The 10,455-nt window shown below is 43.9% G+C and overlaps 2 protein-coding genes across 2 annotated transcripts; one reads left to right on the top strand and one right to left on the bottom strand.

Annotated features, from left to right (window-relative positions):
• Positions 1-570: 570 nt before the first annotated feature.
• On the bottom strand, positions 571-4,404 carry ALG2 (ALG2 alpha-1,3/1,6-mannosyltransferase). Its single transcript, XM_064705700.1, has 2 exons — positions 4,055-4,404; positions 571-2,233 (listed from the first exon to the last, which is right to left on the bottom strand). Exons 1-2 carry the CDS (start codon positions 4,385-4,387, stop codon positions 1,331-1,333), a joined length of 1,236 nt encoding a protein of 411 aa, XP_064561770.1. The 5' UTR covers positions 4,388-4,404; the 3' UTR covers positions 571-1,330.
• A 189-nt stretch (positions 4,405-4,593) lies between these two features.
• On the top strand, positions 4,594-10,060 carry SEC61B (SEC61 translocon subunit beta). The gene is made up of 4 exons (XM_064705701.1): positions 4,594-4,779; positions 4,880-4,977; positions 5,624-5,725; positions 9,727-10,060. Exons 1-4 carry the CDS (start codon positions 4,777-4,779, stop codon positions 9,812-9,814), a joined length of 291 nt encoding a protein of 96 aa, XP_064561771.1. The 5' UTR covers positions 4,594-4,776; the 3' UTR covers positions 9,815-10,060.
• The last annotated feature ends 395 nt before the right edge of the window (positions 10,061-10,455 follow it).

Raw genomic sequence — 10,455 nt, 5'->3', positions numbered from 1 at the left:
ACAGGGCCTGTGAGACCATCTGCTCTCACTCCATAACAAACAAAATTTAGAGTATTCCAACTTCTTGATTAAAGACAGACTTTGATTTTTGTTTGTTTTACTTCAAATAAAAGCCTTATAAGTATACTGAGACGTGAGTTCTGGTCCTAAGCAACAAAAAGAATGGTCTCTCTGCTGTGAAGAACTAGTGTGGAAATGCCTGAGACTACCTTACATAGAAATTGCAGAATTCAGACCACAAATTGTATTTCATACCACACTGCAAATTGTATTTTATAGGTAACACTGGATTTCACTGGATCTTATGTGTGTTATAACAAACAGAACCATCAACTAATAAGTATGCACTAGAAGAGAGATAGATGAACAAAAATTATATTCCTTTCCTCTGATCAGATTGGGAAAAAAATATCACAGCACTGTCCCGTGTGCACTCACTGCATTAGGAAAACATAAAGTTGCCACTAAGTTAGGCAAAATAAAATGTCTTTATTGCCTGGTCCAGATTAAGACGTTTTTTAAAAGTGTGCTGTCATTTAGAATGAAATGTTAAATATAGAGAAAATAGTTTAATTATCTACAAACCTACAGAAATTCCCAAAGTAAAATTACCTCGTCAAGCATTGCAGGTAACGAACAAACATAGCTTTCAGCACTAACCTTTTTGCCTGAGGTAGTGTGATATCCTTGGTGTTATTCTAGCCTCACTTCCTCCTGCTCACACACCTGTATGCTTTTCTGACACCCAGTGTGACTACACAATGCAACTGGACAAGCAGAGTTATGCTCAGTCATTTAAAAACCATACCATTCATAATTCTAACACTGCTGGGGTTTTCCCCATGCAGTTTTTTTTTTCCAACATGCAGTTAGTTGGACTGTGCGCTTCTCTCCATACTTCAGCTAAGACAGCCCTTTCTTACTTACAAATTACAGATGACCATTTTAAATACATCAAAATAAGGCTGTGTGTGTCTTATCTGGACAAATCCAAATTTTGTAAGTTGAATCAGCCATTCCATTTGATATTAAATAAAAATGCAGTCATTTTCCTGCAGTAACTTACTGCCATTCAACTGCATTTTGCCAAGACACAGTACACAAACAAACTCCTGCAATGGCAGGTCAGTCTACCACATGAAAATTTTAACCTTCTAATGACACAGTGGGACATGTTTTGCTCCTTCTATGTGTCAAGTGACATAAGGCAGCAAAAGAAGCAAAACAAGGACATTCAGATATCCCAAATTCTTCATTAGTCACAATGAATACTGGTCCCCTACACAAATGAGAGACACAATGTTGTAAACTATAACATAGGAATAGAATTTTATTCTGTTAGTCTGCGTATGTACTGGTACAGCTGTTCTGAGAAAGCTTCTGAAGAAAATTTTTCCATAACTCTCACTCTCCCAGCTGCTCCCATTATGTCCTTTAAGAGGGGATTTCTCACAATTTTTTCCATGGCATCAGCGAATTGCATTGGCAGAGGATCACACAAAAATCCTGTAACATTATGTGAGATTGATTCTAAAGGACCACCTGAATTAACTGCTATAACTGGACATCTCATATACATTGCCTCCAAAGGGACAATGCCAAAATGTTCATTGCTTGGTGTATAAAGCACACACACAGAGTTACTAAAAAGAGAGATTTTCTGTTCATCTGAGAATGATCTCAGAAAAGTCACATGGTCATTAACATCAAGTTTGGCCGCGAGTCTCCTCAGCTCTTCATAGTGCTCCACGTTTTCCAGAACTCGCTTATCATAACCACCTGCCATAACCAGGTGAACTTCATCCCACTCATGGGAATCAAGTCTCCCTTGAAGTTCGTGCAAAGCTTCGAGAGCCAACGCCAGATTCTTTTTTCTCTCATACCTATTAATGGAAAGAAACAAGAACTTCTTCTTTTTTGGTATCAGATCAGCTATGTCTGCAGGAACAATTTCTTCAAAGCTCCTGATGTTGAGCGATGGGTAGAGGACATCTGGTTTTATGTGTGACAGGGACTTAAATGTGTCTTTGAACACCTTGGCAGTGAACTTGCTGTTCACAACGATGCAGTCTGCCATGCCAGTGGTGTACTCCTCCAGCCAGTCGAGCGGCAGTCGGTAGAGGCGCTTCAGGAAGGATTCCCTCTTGGTCAGGAGCTGATCGGGAAAGTGGCAGTAAAACAAAACCTTCTTACGGGTTCTGGCCAGTCTAAGCACAGGAATGCAGGCAGACACCTAGTGCAATCAGAGAGATGGGACAAGAGGAGAGGTTAATTGTTTGTGTCAGTGCCACCAGTGTGCACATGTGATTTCAAAGCCATGCTGAGAGCTGCTGCTTTGCAAGCCAAGTGCCTTCTCCCTCTCCCCCACACAAGCACATCAAGTTGTACTCCCTCATCCACGACCTCCTGTGGCCCTATAATTTCTCCCAGCTCCCCATCAAGCCCCAGGACTTCTACAAGCACCTGCTTCTGCCACTACCAGGGGTGCTGGGAGCTGAGTCAAGCAGCCGTGGCATCCTCTCCCTCCAGCTGCCCCAGAATGTAAGACTTAAATCGCAAAATGTGGAATGGGTCAAGATTATCTAAAGTCAGGACATTCTTTGATGTAAGATCTTTGTACACTTTCAAGCCTAATCAGCAAGAAAGGAGACCTCATCAGTGAACTGTCAGCAGCTAGCATCCCTTAGTCAACAACATCCTGGAACTAGCAAGTCTTAAAGATGTAGTAAATCAAGATGTTGATTTCTGTCTATGTATACATTGCTAACTTTGCAAAATACTCAAGGTCCATGTATCCTATAGCTAAACTAGGTTCATTATAACACTAAAAACCACACCTACAGGTCAGAAAAACCCCTGCTCAGGTGAAGACCATTTCTCCAAGCAAATGTAGAAGTTAACTGGGGACAAGTAACTTGCATAGAATCACAGCATCAATTGGGTTGGAAAAGAGATCACTGAGTCCCACTGATGACCCAACAACACTGTGTCAACTAGACCATGACATAAAGGGCCACATCCAGTCTTTCCTTAAATATATCCAAGACCAGTGACTCCATCACCTCCTTGGGCAGTCCATTTCAATGTATAATCACCCTCTCTGAAGAAATTGTTCCTTATGTCCAAGCTAAGTCTCCCCTGGTGCAGCTTAAGACTATGTTCATCCTGTCACTAGCTCTCAAGAAGACCAATCCCCCCTGCCAGAACATCTTTTCAGGCAGTTATAGAGGGCGATAAGGTCCCCCTGAACCTCCTTTTCTCCCAGCTAAACATCCCAGCTCCCTCAGCCACCTGTCATAAGACTTGAGCTCCAGACCCACCTCCACTGCCCTTCTCTGTAGACTATTAACCAATCATAGTATTATGAGGGGCTGCACTTTGAATGTTACTAACTCTGAATTTCTGTGTATAAAAGATGGCACAGAAAGCGTGATGGGGTGTTCTTAATTTGTGGAACACGGTGGAACAGCAAGGCTTGCACAGCTCTGAAATGAACAATCGATGTCTCTCCCTTGAGTGTGCCATTATTGGCTTGTTGCACACCAGATAATGAATCCAATTTTGTCAGGATTTGATACTCCAGGGTTCTGGAGCATGTCTCTTATGAGAAACTGCAGGAACCAGGCTAGTTTAGTCTAAAGAAGAGAAGACTGGGAGATGATTAATTCATATAAATATCCCAAGGGTGGACCTCATCTCAAGAGGATGCTGCCAGTGATGCCCACTGGCAGGATGAGGAGCAGTGGCTCCTCATTAAACTAACACACAAGAAATTCTACATCCACATGAAGAACTTCTTTACTTTGAGGGTAGCAAAGCATTGGAAAAGGATGTCCAAGGAAATCCTGGGGCCTCCCTCTCTGGAGACATTCCAAACCTGCGGTAGGAGACCTTGCTTTGGCAGGGGGTTTGGAGTAGATGATCACTAGACGCCCCTTCCAACCCTAACAATTCGGTGATTTTGTGAAGAGCAGCCCCGACTGGGGCATCCCTGCCTCCAGTCGGGCCAGCGGCGCTCCCGTCCCCATGCCCACGCCCATGCCGATGCCCGCACCTGGTCGCACACGAAGGCGTCGAAGGTCTCTCCGCTGAGCAGCAGCACGTAGAGCGCCACGAAGGCCATGCGCAGGGCGGCGCACAGGGCGTGCCCGCGGCCGCACAGGCTGCGCGGGAGCCAGCCGCCCGCCCGCCGCACCGCCAGCCCGCGCGTCTCCGCGAAGCAGCGCCCGGGGTCGTAGTGCGCCGTCCAGATCTGCACCCGGCAGCCCCGCGCCCGCAGCGCCAGCGCCGCGTCCACCACCAGCCGCTCCGCGCCGCCCAGGCCCAGGTCCGGGTGCAGGAACAGCACGGACGGGCCCGCTCCTCCCGCCTCCTCCGCCTCCTCCATGACCGCTGCCGCGGGTCGCATGCGCAGCCCGGCCACCCGGTGGGACACGTCAGCCTTGCTTCCCTTCCTCCCGGGCCTTCCCGCCCGCCCCGCCCGGCGGGCGGCCCCGCTGCTGCCCGACGCGCCGCTCGCCGCGGTCCCGCGCCGGCCCGGCCGCTGAGCAAGGAGCGGGCGCGACCGAGGCGTCACAGCGGGCAGCGGTCGCGGAACGTCTCCCTGTATCCATGGGTACCGGGACAAGGCGCTGCTGCTGCTCAGGCATTATCCGGGGAAGCCGCGAGGCCCCGGGATGCGCGGCGCGGGGCGGAGCCTGATGCGGACGGGGACGTGGCCGGAGCGGCTGTAGCGGAGCGTGTGTGAGACCGCCGAGCCCCAGCTGCGCCGCCGCCATGGTGAGGGGCTGCCCCAGGCGGGGGGCGGCTGGGGCGCCCCTGCCCCGCCGGCGGTGCCCGCCGCCTCTCACCCCCTCCCGCTTCTCTCCTCTCTCCGCAGCCCGGGCCCAACCCCAGCGCCACCAGCGTCGGCTCCTCCGGCCGCTCCCCCAGCAAGGCTGTGGCTCCCCGCGCCGCGGGATCCACCGTCCGGCAGAGGTGGGTGCCCGCCGCCCCTGCGGGAACAGCTCCTGGCCCCGGTGCGCTCTGCTCGCCGGCCTGGTGCCCTCTCCGACGGGGCAGCACAGGCTGATGCCAGTCCGGAGAAGGGCAACGCTGCTGGGGAAAGGTCTGCGGCACTAGTGCTATGGGGAGGGGCTGCGGGAGCTGGGGGTGTTTAGCCTGGAGAAAAGGAGGCTCAGGGGTGACCTTATGGTTCTCTGCAACCACCTGAAAGGAGGGTGTAGCCAGGTGAGGGGCTATGTCTTCTCCCGGGTAACTAGTGACAGGATAGGAGAGCACAAGTCTTAAGCTGCGCCAGGGGTTGTTTAGCTTGGACATCAGGAGGAAGAGGCGATTAAACATTGCAATGGGCTGCCGAGGGAGGTGGTGTAAAATATAAAATACCTACTGTGTCCCTGTAGGTATTTAAGGAAAGATGGGATGTGGCACTCAGTGCCATGATCTAGTTGACACGGTGGTGTTGGGTCATTGGTTGGACTTGATGGTCTTAGAGGTTTTTTCCCAACCTGATCGATTCTGTGAAGTGTATTGTTTCTGTGGTCTCCTGGGCTGCTTGGTCCTAGAAGCTGGTGGAGTACTAACGTGTTGTTTGGTCTTTGTTTTCTTCTGTCACCCCTTAAAGGAAAAATGCCAGCTGTGGGACAAGGAGTGCAGGCCGTGCCACGTCCACAGGGACTGGTGGGATGTGGCGGTTCTACACGGAGGACTCGCCGGGGCTCAAAGTGTAAGTTGGGTGAATGGGTGGTGGCAAGCTTGAGGGCTGCAGAGTTCTCCTGCCTACATTGTTTTGCAGTCTTTGAATTAATAGCAATCTGTCAGTGTTCTGGGGTGCACGGGAAAACTTGCTGAGTTGATGGTTGGAATGACATATTTAATCTGTGACCCTGGAGAAGGAGTTTCTAAAGTTAAAGTGGTTTTAAAAAGGTAGGTAGGAGTTGTATTTTGTAATTGTCAAAGCTTACCCTATGTGGTCTTTGAAGGCTGTGAGCAATCACTTTGAAGCTGAGAAAGATCACTTGTCTCAATGAGTTAAAGCATCTGTGTGTATGTTTTCATTCTCTTTTAAGTAAAAATTTTGAGTTTTGTCTTATAATAGCTATGTTATGATCCTGTGCACCCCTTGAAAATACAATTTCACTGATAAACCATATGCTTGCATCAGGTGTTTGTCTTGAAAAGCTGTAGATAAATTACTTTAGCTGAACTTGCCTAGCAAATAGCATGCCAATACCTTGTATATCTCCATTTTCACAAGGTGAATGTTCCAAGATTATGGTCAAATACCTAGTAATGTCCCTTACACTATAGAGAGAGCCTAAGTTTTTACTCTTTTGACCACTTTGAGCCATTCAGATGACTTTCCCAACAAACTTTGAAGCCTAATACTTGGGTAACAGAAGTGGAAGGTGTATTTGAGCTGATGAGTGCATGCCAAGTTACATCCTGAGTGGAAATTTGTGCTTATTGTAGAATTACAGTTCATGAGCTCTTGTTCTTACTGGATTGGAAAGTCTTGAGATGCTCAGGACTGACCCTGTTGCTTGTTTTTTTTTTCTCAAATCCATTAATATTTTCATTTGGAGCTCTTCAAGAGGGCTACTGCTAGCTGCACATTTGGGGAAGGGCATGGTTATAGGCTACTTAGTGATAGTTCTGGGAGTAATCCTTCCTTTGAAGTTGTTTTACATGTTTTGATTTTCGTATGTACTTGAAACTTTAGAAAACAAACTGTATCCAGCAAACCACCAAAGCTGTGTTGTTCTGCCTTGCTTACTCCATTCTGAGTCCAGAAAGGAGACAAGGCAAAGAAAAGACAATGAGCAGCAATAGTGTTCAAGAGCAAATCTATGCAGATAGGCTGGGCGCCTGTTTTATCTGTTGTTTGATTGACTGAAGTTCAATTTAAAAAATGAATTTCACCAAACAAACAAACAAAACTAACAACAACCAAACAACCAGAAGGGCATTATGATTTTTTTAGTAGACTTGTGATACACTTTAACAATTTTGCTAAGTTTCCTTGTGAATCATTTGATTTCACTTTTGATGCTGAATGGCCACTCAGTTGTTCTCATCTTCAGTGCAAGCAGATCAGTAAACAGATTTTCCCATCTACTTATGTTGTGACACAGTGGTTCCTGATTCTAAGGTTTTGGAGCACTGGGAATGGTTTATTTGGAAGCTACTTTGGGTAACTGTGTGGTCAGGCTTTTAATGAAAGAATCAAAGCTATAAAAGTGAGTTGTTTTTGCAAAGCATCCCACACTAGATGTAACATTTTCTGAGCCATGGTGTGGTAGCAACTTTCTTGCTTACAGCTTTTTAGGTATTTTTCTTCAATTTTTTTTTCCACAGCAACCAATTGCTATTATCTCTGCCCTGTTTAGTAGGATTTAAAGTGAGAATGGGCTGTCAAGGGTTTGTGATTGCCTCAGTGAGTGCTTCAGCTGAAGTTGTTTTTAGAAATGGTTGTGATCACTACTGCACAAAGCAATGGGAAAGCTTAGCCTGGTAGTGGTGGTGGGTGGGCTTTTTTGGTGTTTTTTTTCCTTACTGTTTAAAAAAATGCAATATCTCTAAATTACTATGAAAAAATACATAAAACCATCTGAGAACAGGTTAATTCATACTAGCTGCAATGAAGGGAATTTTGCTCTAGATAAAAAAGTTTATATATTTTATATTGTGCGGAATTAGACTGATGCTTTGGATATTTTTGTATCTATTCAATATCCAGAGTAATAATTCCATTGAATAGGCAAGTTGGTTTCCCTCAGGAAAGATTCTTTGTTTGCATTACAAGATACTTCAAGATGTGAATGCCTTAAAATACAGCTGTTAGTGAAAGGGAGTTGTGGAGGATTTGGCAGAGAGGGGATATGATATTTTTCTCCTTGAAGCTTGGAGATTACATGCTTTGAAAAAGAAAACTAAACCCAAACTTTTCATCTTTTTGGGTCACTTGGTACCTGTGGTTCCTGTATCTTGTCTTGGGCTTTCCTGCTTAAGGAGCTTATAGCTGGTTTCCTATGGATAGAAAGTCAAATTGAGCTTGTGGTATGATATGCAGCCTTATGAAAGACATTCTGAGAATGCAGAGTACCAAATTTTTAGAGGTGTCTGAATCCATTTATTTATTTGTGGTGGCTTGAGAAGATGCAGGTGTGTGGAGGAGAATTGCAGGGTCTCAACAGGTTTTCTTTGGGACTGGAGGAAATGAGATATCTGTATCAGTATTGGAGAGTTGATTTTTCTCTAGGAGTCCAATGTCATCTTCATGTTAAAAAACCACTGAACACACAATCAGTCCCCACTGTTTATTTCCATGTAGTTCTGTTCTGATTAGTGGGGCTGCTTTGTTCCTGTGTGCCTTTGGCAGAGCAGCTTACCTGTTCCTACTACTGGAGGCTCAAATCAATTAAATAATAATTCAGATAAAGTGTAAGGACTATAAATTATGATTTATTTTATGTAGGCTGTAAACTTACATGTGTATATATATATATATATATATAAGTAAATAAATAAAACTATAAAATAAATATATTTATTTATATATATAAAATGCTAGGGTTTGAGAATTACATTCTGTTGCTTAGTGAAAGATACCTCTTGAAGGGGTTGCTCGTGTAGTCCCCATGTATGTGGACTTTGTTTATTTTGTTATTAGTTTATTTGCTAAGTGCTTTATGTCTGTGTTCAGGATTCTCCATACCCAAATAAGTCTGAGTATGATAGATAATAACCGAGTTTTAAAACTCAATATAAGATTACAGTTGTGATCATTTCAAGTATGTGGATCATGATCTCATAGAAAAATATGTCAGTAAGCTCTTTGAATCCCTTTTCAGTTTCCTTTTTTTAAAATTTGTATTCTGGTAGCATTTACATGCTTATAAACAGTACCCTCGAGGGAAACACAGGCTGGATAAGAGATTTCCCAATAGCATGTTGAAAATCAAAAATGAGATTGTGTGAAGTGAGTGGTATGAAGGAGTGTTGAGTGTGTCTATTCATGTAACTGTTGCTGCATCTTAGAACAGCATCAAACAGCTGATTGAAGCTATCAATGTGCACCCTAAGATTAAATTGTTTTTTTAAAAACATTACTATGCAATTTTTAAACAATATATGAAAGTAAGAAGGGAAAAAAATAATTTAATCATTTTAGGTAAGGATTTAATGTTGTAGCTTTGCCACTTTGTCTGTGTTTTTCAAGAAAGCAGAAGTCCCCGTCTCTCACCCACTGCTGCCATTGTTTTCAAATGAAACAAAACCTCTAAAATAAAACAGCTAATGAGAATTTTTTGCCAAAATTTTAGTAGCCGCTAGAGGACTCTGTTGTTTTTTTTATATAGGACTGCATCTTTGCTCAGTTGGCTATCTGAGTTGTAAACACAGAGGATACTTTTCCAGAGATTGTGGAAGCAGTGATGAATAATAATGAACATTTAATGGCTTTTTTTACAAGGGGGGGGGAGGGAGGGTTTGTTGTATTTTTTTATGTAGCATTTAGGGTGTACAGAACTGTCTTTTAAAACAGTGGCAGCAGCAGCAGTTTTTGATAAAGGTGGCTATCTCATTTCTATGTGCCTTAAAGTATTTCTGTGGGAAGGGAAGAAGAGTTTTCTTGTACAGTTTCATATGAACTGATGAGCTCACATGGCTGATAATGGGCAAGACAGACTTCTTTTTTATGTTAATGCATTTTCTCTTTATTTTTAGTGGACCTGTTCCAGTTTTGGTCATGAGTCTTCTTTTTATTGCTTCTGTGTTTATGCTGCACATCTGGGGTAAATACACTCGTTCCTAGACTCAGCTGCCAACATAAAGCATACATCTTGGACCAAAACTATGGTGGATCCTGGTTGTTCTTGGAGAGAGACTGGGGAAGCTTCCTATCACCTGTTGAAGTCCTGTCAACTTTGGCTATAATACCGAATTAATTTCTCAGTTTGCTACTTGGGCAGCTTTAAAGCCTGTCATGGGTCATTTTATATTTGTATCTGTATGCTTAGAATACAGGTATTGCAATAAAAGTTGTATATGGAAATAGAAACAGTCTTAACTGTATTTTTTCCTCTTCCAGTGTACCACCACTAACACATTTTACTAGTGGTTTTCATAAATAATCATATTTCTGAGTAAATACTCTTTAACAGTTCAAACCAGATTCTTCCAAACTATACATTGCTATATAATTTTATGCTAGAAGATGTTTTTTTGTGGATGAAAGAGACAAAATCGGGTTGACAAATGTGAGAAGGTAACAAAGGTCCTTGTTGAAATAAAACTGAGGTACCAGTGCTGAGATGGACATGTTCTTCTTTTAACTCCAGAAGAATAGCTGGAGTTATTTATTTTCTAAATGCAAGTTAAACTTAGTGCTCGTTATACATAAAAGTTATGTGTTTGTTTTTTTTGGAGCTGCACTTGAGGAACAACATGAACCTA

This window comes from Zonotrichia leucophrys, chromosome 2 (genome assembly GCF_028769735.1).
Source record: "Zonotrichia leucophrys gambelii isolate GWCS_2022_RI chromosome 2, RI_Zleu_2.0, whole genome shotgun sequence".
NCBI lineage: Eukaryota > Metazoa > Chordata > Aves > Passeriformes > Passerellidae > Zonotrichia > Zonotrichia leucophrys.
This window is presented reverse-complemented; position numbering and strand designations above follow the sequence as displayed.